The sequence below is a fragment of the Helicoverpa armigera genome, chromosome 10 (assembly GCF_030705265.1).
Source record: "Helicoverpa armigera isolate CAAS_96S chromosome 10, ASM3070526v1, whole genome shotgun sequence".
NCBI classification, from domain to species: Eukaryota; Metazoa; Arthropoda; class Insecta; order Lepidoptera; family Noctuidae; genus Helicoverpa; species Helicoverpa armigera.
The window spans coordinates 8,876,920-8,892,497 of record NC_087129.1 but is presented as its reverse complement, the minus strand read 5'-3'; the positions used below and the strand labels follow the sequence as shown (position 1 = coordinate 8,892,497).

The following is a 15,578-nucleotide window of genomic DNA, read 5'->3' as shown; positions in this document are numbered from 1 at the left end:
TTTAAAAAAAAGTTGGTTGTTTATAAAGTAGGTTTACGAACGGTATTTTGACGTGACAACTTCAGCCGATCATGTTTCTCTATCGTTCATGCCGATCTCGTCAGTGGAACGCGACAATGACCGTAACGGGACAATGATGTCATCTGCATCGTGCATGCAGCTCGTAGTATCTAGTTATTAGAGGTTGTCATGACTACATCACACAAGTTAGAACACATACCAGTGCAAACAGATCCAGTATATGATCGTGATGAGCTCGTACAATGTTGAAGGCCATGCAGCACAGCTCCACGAAGTGCTGGAAGCGCTGCGTGGGACGCTCGCCGCCGTTGATCACGTACACCATGTCGTGAGTTAGTACGAACGGGGCTCGGTCTCTGTTGGTGTAAATAGGATATTTTTTACCTCGGAGAAACAGAAGTACATGACAGGATTATCTACTAGCCAAAAACGCTAATTCAGACTCGGCAAAATACAGCGGATACACATTTGAGCTCGTGGCAAAGTCAAAGTCACGCGGACCGGGTTCCCCGGGTAACTGGGTTGTGGAGGTCAGGTAAGCAGTCGCTCCTTGTATATGTAATACACTGGTTCTCAGCTGCATCCCGTTAGACTGAAATTCGACTCCAACCTGATGTGGAAAAGGCTATGCAGATGACGCCATAGTATATATAGTATAGTATGGCGCAACAAACAAGTTGAAATAGGCGTTCAATGAAACAAGTAGCCGTTTAACTAAATAGTGTGCCTGTTCAGTGGCTACCTATTCAAAGGGAATTACAATAAAATTTTATTACTGCAACATACCTTTTAAAGTTACCAAACATCTGTGCGTCTCCGAGGAATTTACCGAAGTCTATATGGAACAGATGGCCTGAAGTCTTCAACATTATGTTGTCGTTGTGTCGGTCACATATACCTAGGAGATATGTCGCAACGCTGTAGCCGGCACATGACGCTGAAAGAGATATTTTCATTATTATACAGCAAAGCAAGTTTGCATGTATGTACTTTTTAAAGTATATCTTGGCAAAGGAGATGTTTTATCTCCAGGATACCTGGTCAATAAGTCTGAAATCTCAAACTCGTATTGAACAAGCGTGGTGGTGAGTGAGAGAAAGTCGCAGCCCAGCAGTGGGCCGGTGAGAAAAAAAGCTACTGAAAGATAGGACGGAAAGGAAGAAGCTACTGAAAGGTATTTTGGTGTCAAAAATTAAGTTTACTTGATTAATACTCAGTAGCCTTATCTTTTAAAGAGAAACTGATTTTCTTCTTTTACTGCTGAATCATCCGAAAAAGTGTGATTGAGAGTGATTCAAGTCACAAAACAGTGCTTGTTATAATAAAAGATCCAATCGCAAAATCTTACGGGATAAAATTAAATTTTATCTAAGGATCATAAGGTACAAAATAGCAAAGCTTACCTGTAAAATTATCTCTAGCTCGTTGATATTCGAGTTCGGACGGGTTGTGTTTCGCCAACCACTCTGCTATTGGCTTATCCTTGAACGACCCCGTTAACCCCCACTCCGTTTGTATAGCGCGAAGAGTTTCCGCTTCTGACACTATTTCTATCATACCTGGAAATAATATTGGGTGAAAAAACAAAAAAACGAGCTTCGTTTTGGTGTCCTCCATATCATTCATACTCTTCATAGGATAGTTTTTTCTTATCTTTAGAGGGGTTCGTGTTTGAAATTTCGTGTTATAAATACTATCTGGCTGGCTATATGGGCTGCTGTTTTGGACCGATTCAAATTGATATTTTTTGACAAAAGTTAAAAGCAAACATTTTAAAGTGAAATTAAACCAGAAGAAAACAATTATACTTTCATTAGAACATGAGTAAAACTTGCAGTCTATAAATAAATTAAAGAAAACAATTATACTTTCATTAGAACATGAGTAAAACTTGCAGTCTATAAATAAATTACCTCTCTTATCACTAGTAGGTAAAGCTTGGAAGGTGACTATCCGAAGATCCAAACCAGCTCTCAGCCAAAGGCTGTCCATTACTTTGATCACTTGTAATACCAACGCGTCCTGACGTAAATCGTCACCAACCTGTAAATATTCATTTTCGTAAATTACTAAAATGAAATTAAAGAAATTTGTCGACATGAAATATCGATATTTTAGTCATTCTATCGACTTTATTAGACTGGTTTTCAGCATAAAAAATTCGTTAATAATTTATAGATATTAGGTTTTCGAGACTGGAGTAAAAGTGTTTTTTCCTTACCTTAAACATAGCAGGAATAACAGCATTATCGCTTCCGATGAAGTTGATCTTAAGTGGCAGTGTGTTTGATGCGAAGTACATACAGGACCTAGATGGTAGTTAGGAATGAGTAAGTTTATAATATCCTGTGTCTATAAAGCTAATATATTGGAATAAATCTTCTCGCATATTCATTAAGACTGATTGGACATTTTCGAAGATGTCAAAGATTGTTCGACTCGTTAGAAATAGAAAAACACACAATATCGAATTAAAAAAAAAGCAATAAAACAAGAGCTTATGTGCTAGGCAGTTTGTCCACTTTGTTTGATTTAAAACGATGTTTATTTTGATGTTTGTTAGCAAATATCATCAGCATAAAGAACAAAATAAAGGGTATAATTATTTTACCCCACTCAACTGCACCTTTCACTGCACACCTGCCATTACCAAGCAACACCAATCAATTTTCGAACATATCAATAACACATTTATATATTTTAACAGAGGTAAACAAGTTCACGCCTGCCATTAGAGAGCTGCAGCAATCAAACATATCAATCAGATATACATACATAGTTTTTTTGAACATAATTAAGTCCTCACTTGACATCAACATCATGCACGTATTTGTGTAACGCTAGCGGCAGCGCGGCGGGCTGCTGACGTAACAACGACGCTAGCTTGACGCTGCCGGCGCTTAGAGCACGTTGTCGAGCTGTCTCCTTCGCGTCTTTCACTGCTTGAGCTACTTCCGAGAGGGTCTGGAAGGAATAATAGATTTGTTTATTTTTGAATTTAATGTGTTTTTGTAGCACATGGATAGTATGTGATGGAAAGAGATAACGTAATAAAATATTGATAATGCCCTGAAATATGAGAAGTTCTTTGGTAACGGTGCTCCTTGAAATTACCTCATTTGAGCAGTCTTTTTTATCTGTCTTTTAACTCAGCCCTTCTCTTTTAATATGTTAAGAATTATCGGACCATAGGCCGTCACAAAATTGACTCGCCAACAGCCTTAGCGACATCGTCGATGAGTTCGTTGATCAACAAAATCTTTTGTTAAACGACGCCAAAAATCATCAAATGATCCCTACCTCTGTGGGTTAGCAGCGGTGAGGGTGACACTCCCTCACCGCTGCTAACCCATTACTGACTAAAACCCGTCGTGTTCTGTCGTAGGCCTTTTATGTACCAGAGCCGCGGTAACTCGCGCGAACAATCCCGCAGCCCCGGCAGGCCTTGGGTCTTTTCTTTAGGCTTCGTTTAGCTTCTAGTTAGCTCATGGTTTCTAAGGTTCCATATACACTATATCCTAGCTTCAGCAGGGCTTCAGCAGCTGATCCTCTAGTGTGATGCACTATAGCTACTGCAGCATACCTTGACGAGCAGCTGCTGTCGCAGTAGCGTGTTGTGCAGGTTCTCGCCGCAGACGGCCAGCAGCGCCCGCAGCAGCAGGCGGTAGCGCCACGTGCCGGCTGATCCTCTAGTGTGATGCACTATAGCTACTGCAGCATACCTTGACGAGCAGCTGCTGTCGCAGTAGCGTGTTGTGCAGGTTCTCGCCGCAGACGGCCAGCAGCGCCCGCAGCAGCAGGCGGTAGCGCCACGTGCCGGCTGATCCTCTAGTGTGATGCACTATAGCTACTGCAGCATACCTTGACGAGCAGCTGCTGTCGCAGTAGCGTGTTGTGCAGGTTCTCGCCGCAGACGGCCAGCAGCGCCCGCAGCAGCAGGCGGTAGCGCCACGTGCCGGCTGATCCTCTAGTGTGATGCACTATAGCTACTGCAGCATACCTTGACGAGCAGCTGCTGTCGCAGTAGCGTGTTGTGCAGGTTCTCGCCGCAGACGGCCAGCAGCGCCCGCAGCAGCAGGCGGTAGCGCCACGTGCCGGCTGATCCTCTAGTGTGATGCACTATAGCTACTGCAGCATACCTTGACGAGCAGCTGCTGTCGCAGTAGCGTGTTGTGCAGGTTCTCGCCGCAGACGGCCAGCAGCGCCCGCAGCAGCAGGCGGTAGCGCCACGTGCCGGCTGATCCTCTAGTGTGATGCACTATAGCTACTGCAGCATACCTTGACGAGCAGCTGCTGTCGCAGTAGCGTGTTGTGCAGGTTCTCGCCGCAGACGGCCAGCAGCGCCCGCAGCAGCAGGCGGTAGCGCCACGTGCCGGCTGATCCTCTAGTGTGATGCACTATAGCTACTGCAGCATACCTTGACGAGCAGCTGCTGTCGCAGTAGCGTGTTGTGCAGGTTCTCGCCGCAGACGGCCAGCAGCGCCCGCAGCAGCAGGCGGTAGCGCCACGTGCCGGCTGATCCTCTAGTGTGATGCACTATAGCTACTGCAGCATACCTTGACGAGCAGCTGCTGTCGCAGTAGCGTGTTGTGCAGGTTCTCGCCGCAGACGGCCAGCAGCGCCCGCAGCAGCAGGCGGTAGCGCCACGTGCCGGCTGATCCTCTAGTGTGATGCACTATAGCTACTGCAGCATACCTTGACGAGCAGCTGCTGTCGCAGTAGCGTGTTGTGCAGGTTCTCGCCGCAGACGGCCAGCAGCGCCCGCAGCAGCAGGCGGTAGCGCCACGTGCCGGCTGATCCTCTAGTGTGATGCACTATAGCTACTGCAGCATACCTTGACGAGCAGCTGCTGTCGCAGTAGCGTGTTGTGCAGGTTCTCGCCGCAGACGGCCAGCAGCGCCCGCAGCAGCAGGCGGTAGCGCCACGTGCCGGCTGATCCTCTAGTGTGATGCACTATAGCTACTGCAGCATACCTTGACGAGCAGCTGCTGTCGCAGTAGCGTGTTGTGCAGGTTCTCGCCGCAGACGGCCAGCAGCGCCCGCAGCAGCAGGCGGTAGCGCCACGTGCCGGCTGATCCTCTAGTGTGATGCACTATAGCTACTGCAGCATACCTTGACGAGCAGCTGCTGTCGCAGTAGCGTGTTGTGCAGGTTCTCGCCGCAGACGGCCAGCAGCGCCCGCAGCAGCAGGCGGTAGCGCCACGTGCCGGCTGATCCTCTAGTGTGATGCACTATAGCTACTGCAGCATACCTTGACGAGCAGCTGCTGTCGCAGTAGCGTGTTGTGCAGGTTCTCGCCGCAGACGGCCAGCAGCGCCCGCAGCAGCAGGCGGTAGCGCCACGTGCCGGCTGATCCTCTAGTGTGATGCACTATAGCTACTGCAGCATACCTTGACGAGCAGCTGCTGTCGCAGTAGCGTGTTGTGCAGGTTCTCGCCGCAGACGGCCAGCAGCGCCCGCAGCAGCAGGCGGTAGCGCCACGTGCCGGCTGATCCTCTAGTGTGATGCACTATAGCTACTGCAGCATACCTTGACGAGCAGCTGCTGTCGCAGTAGCGTGTTGTGCAGGTTCTCGCCGCAGACGGCCAGCAGCGCCCGCAGCAGCAGGCGGTAGCGCCACGTGCCGGCTGATCCTCTAGTGTGATGCACTATAGCTACTGCAGCATACCTTGACGAGCAGCTGCTGTCGCAGTAGCGTGTTGTGCAGGTTCTCGCCGCAGACGGCCAGCAGCGCCCGCAGCAGCAGGCGGTAGCGCCACGTGCCGGCTGATCCTCTAGTGTGATGCACTATAGCTACTGCAGCATACCTTGACGAGCAGCTGCTGTCGCAGTAGCGTGTTGTGCAGGTTCTCGCCGCAGACGGCCAGCAGCGCCCGCAGCAGCAGGCGGTAGCGCCACGTGCCGGCTGATCCTCTAGTGTGATGCACTATAGCTACTGCAGCATACCTTGACGAGCAGCTGCTGTCGCAGTAGCGTGTTGTGCAGGTTCTCGCCGCAGACGGCCAGCAGCGCCCGCAGCAGCAGGCGGTAGCGCCACGTGCCGGCTGATCCTCTAGTGTGATGCACTATAGCTACTGCAGCATACCTTGACGAGCAGCTGCTGTCGCAGTAGCGTGTTGTGCAGGTTCTCGCCGCAGACGGCCAGCAGCGCCCGCAGCAGCAGGCGGTAGCGCCACGTGCCGGCTGATCCTCTAGTGTGATGCACTATAGCTACTGCAGCATACCTTGACGAGCAGCTGCTGTCGCAGTAGCGTGTTGTGCAGGTTCTCGCCGCAGACGGCCAGCAGCGCCCGCAGCAGCAGGCGGTAGCGCCACGTGCCGGCTGATCCTCTAGTGTGATGCACTATAGCTACTGCAGCATACCTTGACGAGCAGCTGCTGTCGCAGTAGCGTGTTGTGCAGGTTCTCGCCGCAGACGGCCAGCAGCGCCCGCAGCAGCAGGCGGTAGCGCCACGTGGCCGCCACACCCGCGTCTGCCGGCTGCGCTTCGGTAGCTCCCTCCTCTAGCGTTATGCCCAGGAACTCTTGGTTTGGACCCTGGGGAAGGAGGTACGATGGTCAAGATAAATTTGTGATTAAGTGTCTTCGCTGTCTTTAGCGGTCGCCCGACGCGTATGACCATAGCTGACCGCGCCTTGCGTCCGCCGACTCTGTCGCGGGTGTGCGCGATACGGACAACGTTAACGGTAACGCTCCGCTCGCGCGTGCACACGAGCGTTAGCCATCGCCGGTGACGAATAACCCGCGTCACGCAGCACTGACATGAACGCAGCACGTAAAGTGGCCATCCGCGTCGGGCGACCGCTTTACGCACCCAAGGCCTGTGGTTTAAGGTGATTGTTTCTGTTCTGTTTTTATTTTACCTAAGTTAGCATTCAATATGCGGCGTGATCGAATCATACGCGGTAATCAACAACAACCCCAAAGTAATTTTTCATTCCGAAAGTTCCTACAATTCAAATCTAAAATAAAACACGAATTTATTAGAGTGCATTTAATATGAATTGAGTAACTTACCTGGGGTACATTTGGCAATGAATGGACTAGCAGCCAGAACAATCGATGTGCTACCGCCGGACTCGCCAGAGCGCGAGATAGTAACAGTTCTAGAAACAATTAACAATTCATGTATTTTTATATTACACATTTTATATACATTTATAATGATAATGGTAAAACGATCAGTTATTAAGAATAAGAATCAATAGCTTAGTAATTTTACTTTAAGTTACACAAATATCGACAAAAGTAAGTTATAAAAGACATTCAAGCTTTCTTCTTGTTAAAAAAATGGTGCTGAGAATAGGAGACAAAAGGACATCTAATAATAACGTGATAAATTCAACTCGCACCCCTTACCTCGAAAACACGCTACATAATTAACGTACCCACCCTAAAACTTAAACTTACCAGCAACAGGACTGGCCTCATATGTTTCATGTCGTAACGCCTGAATGAGTTGCGGCATCACGCGGCATAGATCGTCATCTGACATCTCGTTGATTAGACGCGTTGCTGTTTCACGGACCGCCTCGTCTGGGAAACTGGAATGTTAAGTATAATAATAGCATATTTACATCATTTACCAAGCCGTTCTCTTGAAAATATATATTTGCATTGCATTTTTATTTTATATGCATTTGTATTGTACATAATTGCGTTCATCTTACTTGTACAGAAACGGTAAAAATAAATGGATGGATAAATCAAAATGGTTTACATATTTTTTAGCTAGTTAAGTAACATAATATATAAAATGGTATTTCCAAACTTACCAGGGCAACAGCAAATGCATGGCGTTCAAGGGCGAAGGTTTCTCCCATACGTTCAACAGCGCGATGAGCTGTTGTCTATGTTCCCCGTACCAGTTGGTGGCCGCCATTAGAACCAGAGGTAAAGCGCCCGCCAGTTGTACTAGGTATTGACGTTTTTCCCACATTATCTGGCAAAAATGTACAGTCAACTTCAGGTCAGTGGTAACAGTTTTATAGGAAAATCGTACTTATTACTATTGTGTTAAGGTGCATGACAGTTACCACTGATGTGCGGTCTACCGTACAATATTATTTTTATGAATTTACATCATTAAGCGTAGGTATGCAGGACTTATATGAATGAAATATTAGTACCCACTTTGAAACGATACGACTTTTGAAAACCCCTAAATCCACCTTACCTCCGTCTCAGTCTTAGTTAGAGAAGATTTTTTGGTAATCAGGATTAGAACCAAACTTCAATATGTATAAAAATGCTAATGTGACTTTGTCAGTTACTCTTTCACACCAAAATAACTAATTTGATTTTGAAGAATATTTCGACAGAAACTTTTTTTTTACTTTTATCTAGATTCTCAAACTAAATCCGTGACGTGAAAAAGAATTACTGAACTAACATCTATAATAATAATGTTAAAACCCACCTCTCTACATTCACTAGGCATCCTCTGATAGGCGCCCTGCTCTATAAGATGTAACAGCTGCGACTGCGTGTGTCCGTCCAGACTGTCGAACTTAGGCAGCTCGTCCCGGGTCAACGTCCGCTGCCGACCTTCCTCGCCGTTCGTCCATTTTACACCAGTGTGCGCGTAGAGGGGGATTTCTGGAAAATGTTATATGTAGCGTTAATGTTTTTCTTCAAACTATAGCTAGCATGTGAGTAGCTAGACGAGCTACACGTATCTTTAAACTAATTCTTATTATTTTTCTTTTAGATGGGTGGGAACTTGCCATTTGGAAAACGCGGGTGTATGTTACGATCAGAATACCTGTCCAAAAACTCAGATAAAAACAGAAGCAACGTATTGTCCTCGTCAAATAACTTTGCGGGTTCGAAATTGTCTTCTAGTCAGTAACGTCACAATAAACTAAACTGCGCATGTGCAAGACGCAAATGATTAACTTCGGGAGAACAAAGTTTTTTGACAAGGCCTGTCATATCTATTCAAGGACTTACGTGCGAATATTCATTCGAAGTACAAATAAAACGCTATAAAAAGATTAACTCACCAATATTAACAACAGGGAATGTCCCCGCGGGCGAGTGCATCGGATGCGGCGCGGGGCCGATGCGACGGTCACAGTACACGGGCCACAGAGGCAGCACGTAATTACCTGATGCTAACATGCTGGAACATTGTAAAAAAATATTATCTATACTAAATACTAATATTATAAAGGGGAAACTTTGTTTGTTTGGTTGTAATGGATAAACTCAAAAACTACTGGACCGATTTTAAATATTCTTTCACCATTAGAAAGCTATATTATCTGCGAGTAACATCGGCTATATTTTATCCTGGTGCGGGCAGTAGCTCCCACGGGACGCGGGTGAAACCGCGGGAAAACGGCTAGTATATAATATATTGGCAATGAAGAAGGAAATAATAAGAGTTTTTTGTTACTTTTGTTTATTTTTTGATACTATGCGAACAAGGCCGCAGCAGAGTATATTAAAAATTCTATAGACTGTAGTGCTGACTTTATTATTTATTATTACTGTCCAGTTGCGACCAACAACCATGCAACACGAATACTTTATTTAGATTCGTTAATCAAGAATCAGGAAGTTTAAATTTTACTAGTTAACTAACACCAAATTACATAAAAGTATTATATCTAATACATACCCATCATAATCAAACATCTGTATAGCAGCCCAGCCTAACTCCACTAAATCATACTGTACATCATTATTCTCATCAGTCTCCTGGCTGTTGGCCTGGTTGTTCTCAGTACTCTGGTGCTGGCTGTCCTCAGTCCGCTGGGAGCGGCCGTATAACGTGATGACTAGGCGAGACTCGCGGGGTAGTGTGTTAACTGGCACGTCTTCTAGGTTTAACCTGCGGATAGTTAGGGAATGTTATGAGCAAAAGGGTCATTCTGTATAAGTGAAGTTTGCTGCTCTTTGGAATCAATGAAATAGATACAACTAGAATATAGGCGTCATAGTAGAGGCCCCTACATATTGTATTCGGGAATCTAAACCGTCTAAGGATTGCCTCAAACATACTGAGGAAAACATCAAATTAGATACAACCATTTAGATAAGAGTCTAGTGACAAAAACGCACTTAAATGCAATCCAGAGGTAGCCAACCAAACTCTCCTAAAACAATTATTTTAAACCTAAAAAATATACTGAAAGACAGGGATAGCAGAAAATTGCTTCAGAAATAAGTCGAGTCTCAATTCAATCAAGTTGGCCACCCCTACTTCAAACCGATTCATACAACTATCTTACTCACCAAGTATCAAAAACACTCCAAGCATAATATAGTGCCCCCCACTTACCAAGTATCAAAAATAATCCTAGGATAGAAAGCAGCGCTCTCTATCCGCGACGGTTGTGTGACGTGCAAGGTCTTCAGAGGACGGGTGCCGTAGTACACTTGCGCTTGGAACAGGTAGTCCTCGTGGCTCCAGCACAGTGGTAGACAGTGGACCGCTTCGATACCAAGTATCAAGAATTCTAACACCAAGTATATAAAATTCCAACTTACCCCATCCTCCATCTTCCGAGCCTTTTCCCAACTATGTTGGAGTCGACTTCCAGTCTAACCGGATTCAGCTGAGTACCAGTGCTTTACAAGAAGCGACTGCCTATCTGACCTCCTCAACCCAGTTTCCCGGACAACCCAGTCTAACCAAGGGGTATCCCCTTGGTTAGACTGGTGTCAGACTTACTGGCTAAAATTCCAACTTACCAAGTATCAAAAATAATCCTAGGATAGAAAGCAGCACTCTCTATCCGCGACGGTTGTGTGACGTGTAAGGTCTTCAGCGGGCGGGTGCCGTAGTACACTTGCGCTTGGAACAGGTAGTCCTCGTGGCTCCAGCACAGTGGTAGGCAGTGGACCGCTTCGATACAGAACAGGGTCGTTTCTGATATTGTGTGCGCTGGTATTGCTTCTGTAAATTAAACGAAATATATGTTGGTGGTTTATGTTGTAAATCCCAATGTTAGAATTTTTCGGAATATATATTTTGTAGGAACTTCGTCCAAAACCTTCAATGGCGAGGAGAGAGCAAAAGAAAAAGGATTATTATTTGTAAGTTCGCTTTAGGACTGTTATGCTTGCCGTTCTTAGTGGGAGAATTACAAAAATCGTGTCGACCATTTTTCGTGAAATCTCGCTAAGTTTAACGTTTCCAGTGGGGTGAAGATGTAATTAATCTTATTAAGTATACGGGTATAATTTAGGCGGTCACCAAAAATATTTTTAAGACTTTAAGCTGAGGCACCAAATAAAATAAACAACTCAAAAAAAAAAAAAATTACTTTATTAAAAGGGCACTAAAGTATATAATATTATGATCCAAAAAAAATAAAATAACATCAGAAAAATCGCAAATCTCGCACAAATATTATTTTTGGTTCCCAAAATGGATTATTGGTCACCAAATTCTATCCAACTCAAAGATTAATACCAAAAATGTTAGTGACGAAAACGGATCGCTGCAAAACCGACTCCACGTAATCTTGTCTGCACTACCCCTAGAGTGCAATTCAAAACCGCGTAGGCGCGGAGGGGCGAGGCGGCCTGCGAGCTGAGGCGCAGGTAGTTTTAACGCTCGCCGACGAGGCTGAGGCTGGCCGGCTCTGCCAGCAAGCCGAAGCTGCGGTGGTGAACGTGAAAACCATCTGCGACGATAAGCTCGCATGGGACCGCCGGAGCCCCGCAGCGCCGGAGCCGTGACAGAAGCCATGTTGCTGCATGTTGCGAGCTTACATTTTAAACGTACTGAGTTACACCCAAATTCATATAAGGCTTGTGTTTAAACGCCACCCAAAAAAGTACCTATTTTACTACCAAAAAAATTCTAAACGGTTACCAAAATGGATAAATGGTCACCAAATAACGTTTCCAAAAATATTATTAGATAAAACCATTTTTTCGTATTATTGACTACTAAAAAAATATATGGACGCCTTTAAAATACACTTTAGACCAAATATTATATATTGTCACTACTTAGATGTTACCAATTATGTAATACCATGACTCCTAATTTGGTCATTTTTGTTAGACTAAAAAAGCTAACGATCGCTAGAATATTTCCCAAATACCAATTAATATACTGGGGTTCCCAAACGTACGTCGCTTATTTATTGTTATATGAATTTGTGTGTAACTCAGTACGTTTAAAATGTAAGCATGCAACATGCAGCAAGCATGTCTTCTGTCACGGCTCCGGCGCTGCGGGGCTCCGGCGGTCCCATGCGAGCTTAGAGCAGACAAGACTACGTGGAGTCGGTTTTGCAGCGATTCGTTTTCGTCACTAACTTTGATTTTTGGTAGTAATATTAATCTTTTAGTTGGATAGAATTTGGTGACCATTAATCCATTTTGGGAACCAAAAATAATATTTGTGCGAGATTTGCGATTTTTCTGATGTTATTTTATTTTTTTTGGATCATAATATTATATACTTTAGTGCCCTTTTAATAAAGTCAATTTTTTTTTTTTGGAGTTGTTTATTTTATTTGGTGCCTCAGCCTAGAGTCTTAAAAATATTTTTGGTGACCACCTAAATTATACCCTTCATATAACAACAAATAAGCGACCTACGTTAGGGAACCCCAGTATATTAATTGGTATTTGGGAAATATTCTAGCGATCGTTAGCTTTTTTAGTCTAACAAAAATGACTAAATTAGAAGTCATGGTATTACATAATTGGTAACATCTAAGTAGTGACAACATATAATATTTGGTCTAAAGTGTATTTTAAAGGCGTCCATATTTTTTTTTAGTAGTCAGTAATACTAAAAAATGGTTTTACGTAATAAAATTTTAGGAAACGTTATTTGGTGACCATTTATCCATTTTGGTTACCGTTTAGAATTTATTTGATAGTAAAATAGGTACTTTTTTTGGGTGGTGCTTAAACACAAACCTTAAGTATACCACGACGATTCAAATGGATTTTAACAGGGTTTTGGACTTGCCGGGGCTGTGGGATTGTTCATGCCATGTTTGTACACAATATGTTTTGTCAGTCAGATTGAAGTCCAGCAGCCTTGTCCGTCCATACAGCGCCAGAAGTGGTCCCACAGCATCTCTGACGCGGGCGCAGTACGGACCGTGGTCCGCATAAGGGTAATTTGAAGATTTCTCACCCAAAAAAAATTGTCAATTCCACTATGACGACTTGTTACTTACTGGCAGTATTACTCGGCGTTAGATAATGCGTGTCAGTCAGATTGAAGTCTAGCAGCCTTGTCCTTCCATACAGCGCCAGCAGTGCTCTCACAGCGTCCCTGACTCGAGCGCAGTGTTGTGCCACGTGCTCGCGCCGCGTAGCGCCGCGCAGAGACACGGCGCAGTACGGACCGTTATCGACGAAAGGCTAAAGTCCATTTCACGAAAGAAGCCCCTCAGACGCAGCGCTAGTGTCTATGCGACAACTCAGTAAATACGTACAAAAATCTATAGTTCCACAATTTTCCGCGGGACTTCTTTTGTGAAATGGACTTTAATTTGAAGATTTCTCATCCAAAAACAATTGACAATTCCTCTATGACGATTTTATACTTACTGGCAGTATTACTGGGCGTTAAATAATGCGTGTCCGTCAGGTTGAAGTCTAGCAGCCTGGTCCTGCCATACAGCGCCAGTAGTGCTCTCACAGCATCTCTGACGCGAGCGCAGTGTTGCGCCACGTGCTCATGACACCGCACAGGACCGTGGTCCGCGAAAGGGTAATTTGTAAATTTCTCATCCAAAAAAAATTGACAATTTCTCCATGAAAATGTCATACTTACTGGCAGTATTACTAGGCGTGAGATAATGTGTGTCCGTAAGATTGAAGTCTAACAGCCTGGTCCTGCCATACAGCGCTAGAAGTGCTCTTACGGCATCTCTGACTCGAGCACATTGTTGCGCCACGTGCTCGCGCCGCGTGGCGCCGCAGAGAGAGACGGCGCAGTACGGACCGTGGTCCGCGAAAGGGTAATTTGATGGTTTCTCACCCAAAACAATTGTCAATTCTACGACGATTTTATACTTACTGGCCGTATTACTGGGCGTTAAATAATGTGTGTCCGTCAGATTGAAGTCTAGCAGCCGTGTCCGTCCATACAACGCCAGTAGTGCTCTCACAGCGTCTCTGACGCGAGCGCAGTGTTACGCGACGTGCTCGCGCCGCGTGGCATCACGCAGAGACGGCGCAGTGCGGACCGTGGACCGCGAAAGGGTAATTTCAAGATTTCTCACCCAAAAGAAATTAACAATACTCTATGACGACTTTATACTTACTGGCAGTATTACTAGGCGTGAGATAATGCGTGTCCGTCAGATTGAAGTCTAACAGCCTGGTCCTGCCATACAGCGCCAGTAGTGCTCTTACAGCGTCTCTGACGCGAGCGCAGTGTTGTGCCACGTGCTCGCGCCGCGTAGCGCCGCGCAGAGACACGGCGCAGTACGGACCGTTATCGACGAAAGGCTAAAGTCCATTTCACGAAAGAAGCCCCTCAGATGCAGCGCTAGTGTCTATGCGACAACTCAGTAAATACGTACAAAAATATATAGTTCCACAATATTCCGCGGGACTTCTTACGTGAAATGGACTTTAATTTGAAGATTTCTCATCAAAAAACAATTGACGATTCTTTGACGACGATTTTATACTTACTGGCAGTATTACTAGGCGTAAGATAATGCGTGTCCGTCAGGTTGAAGTCTAACAGCCGTGTCCGTCCATACAGCGCCAGTAGTGCCCTCACAGCATCTCTGACGCGAGCACAATGTTGCGACACCGCGCAGTACGGACCGTGATCCGCCGAAAGAGTGATGTGAAGATTCTCATCCAAAAAAAATGGTCAATTCTATGACGACTTAATACTTACTGGCAGTATTACTAGGCGTAAGATAATGCGTGTCCGTCAGGTTGAAGTCTAACAGCCGTGTCCGTCCATACAGCGCCAGTAGTGCCCTCACAGCATCTCTGACGCGAGCACAATGTTGCGACACCGCGCAGTACGGACCGTGATCCGCCGAAAGAGTGATGTGAAGATTCTCATCCAAAAAAAATGGTCAATTCTATGACGACTTAATACTTACTGGCAGTATTACTAGGCGTAAGATAATGCGTGTCCGTCAGGTTGAAGTCTAACAGCCGTGTCCGTCCATACAGCGCCAGTAGTGCCCTCACAGCATCTCTGACGCGAGCACAATGTTGCGACACCGCGCAGTACGGACCGTGATCCGCCGAAAGAGTGATGTGAAGATTCTCATCCAAAAAAAATGGTCAATTCTATGACGACTTAATACTTACTGGCAGTATTACTAGGCGTGAGATAATGCGTGTCCGTCAGGTTGAAGTCTAACAGCCGTGTCCGTCCATACAGCGCCAGTAGTGCTCTCACAGCATCTCTGACGCGGGCGCAGTGTTGCGCCACGTACTCGTGACACCGCGCAGTACGGACCGTGATCCGCCGAAAGGGTAATGTGAAGATTCTCATCCAAAAAAAATGGTCAATTCTATGACGACTTAATACTTACTGGCAGTATTACTAGGCGTAAGATAATGCGTGTCCGTCAGGTTGAAGTCTAACAGCC

General features: G+C 45.5%; 1 protein-coding gene across 1 annotated transcript in view; it reads right to left on the bottom strand.

Annotated features, from left to right (window-relative positions):
• Positions 1-15,578, bottom strand: part of LOC110378347 (phosphatidylinositol 4-phosphate 3-kinase C2 domain-containing subunit alpha) — a 37,054-nt gene that overhangs the window by 10,603 nt on the left and 10,873 nt on the right. The window contains exons 14-27 of the mRNA XM_064036681.1: positions 10,723-10,927; positions 9,647-9,859; positions 9,027-9,145; positions 8,441-8,619; positions 7,797-7,963; positions 7,432-7,565; positions 7,039-7,127; positions 6,385-6,558; positions 2,828-2,985; positions 2,243-2,330; positions 1,935-2,064; positions 1,425-1,580; positions 808-958; positions 221-377 (exon numbers count right to left, since the gene is read on the bottom strand). Of these exons, the coding sequence (XP_063892751.1) occupies positions 221-377; positions 808-958; positions 1,425-1,580; positions 1,935-2,064; positions 2,243-2,330; positions 2,828-2,985; positions 6,385-6,558; positions 7,039-7,127; positions 7,432-7,565; positions 7,797-7,963; positions 8,441-8,619; positions 9,027-9,145; positions 9,647-9,859; positions 10,723-10,927 (2,120 nt within the window). The remainder of the gene's footprint in view (positions 1-220; positions 378-807; positions 959-1,424; positions 1,581-1,934; positions 2,065-2,242; positions 2,331-2,827; positions 2,986-6,384; positions 6,559-7,038; positions 7,128-7,431; positions 7,566-7,796; positions 7,964-8,440; positions 8,620-9,026; positions 9,146-9,646; positions 9,860-10,722; positions 10,928-15,578) is intronic.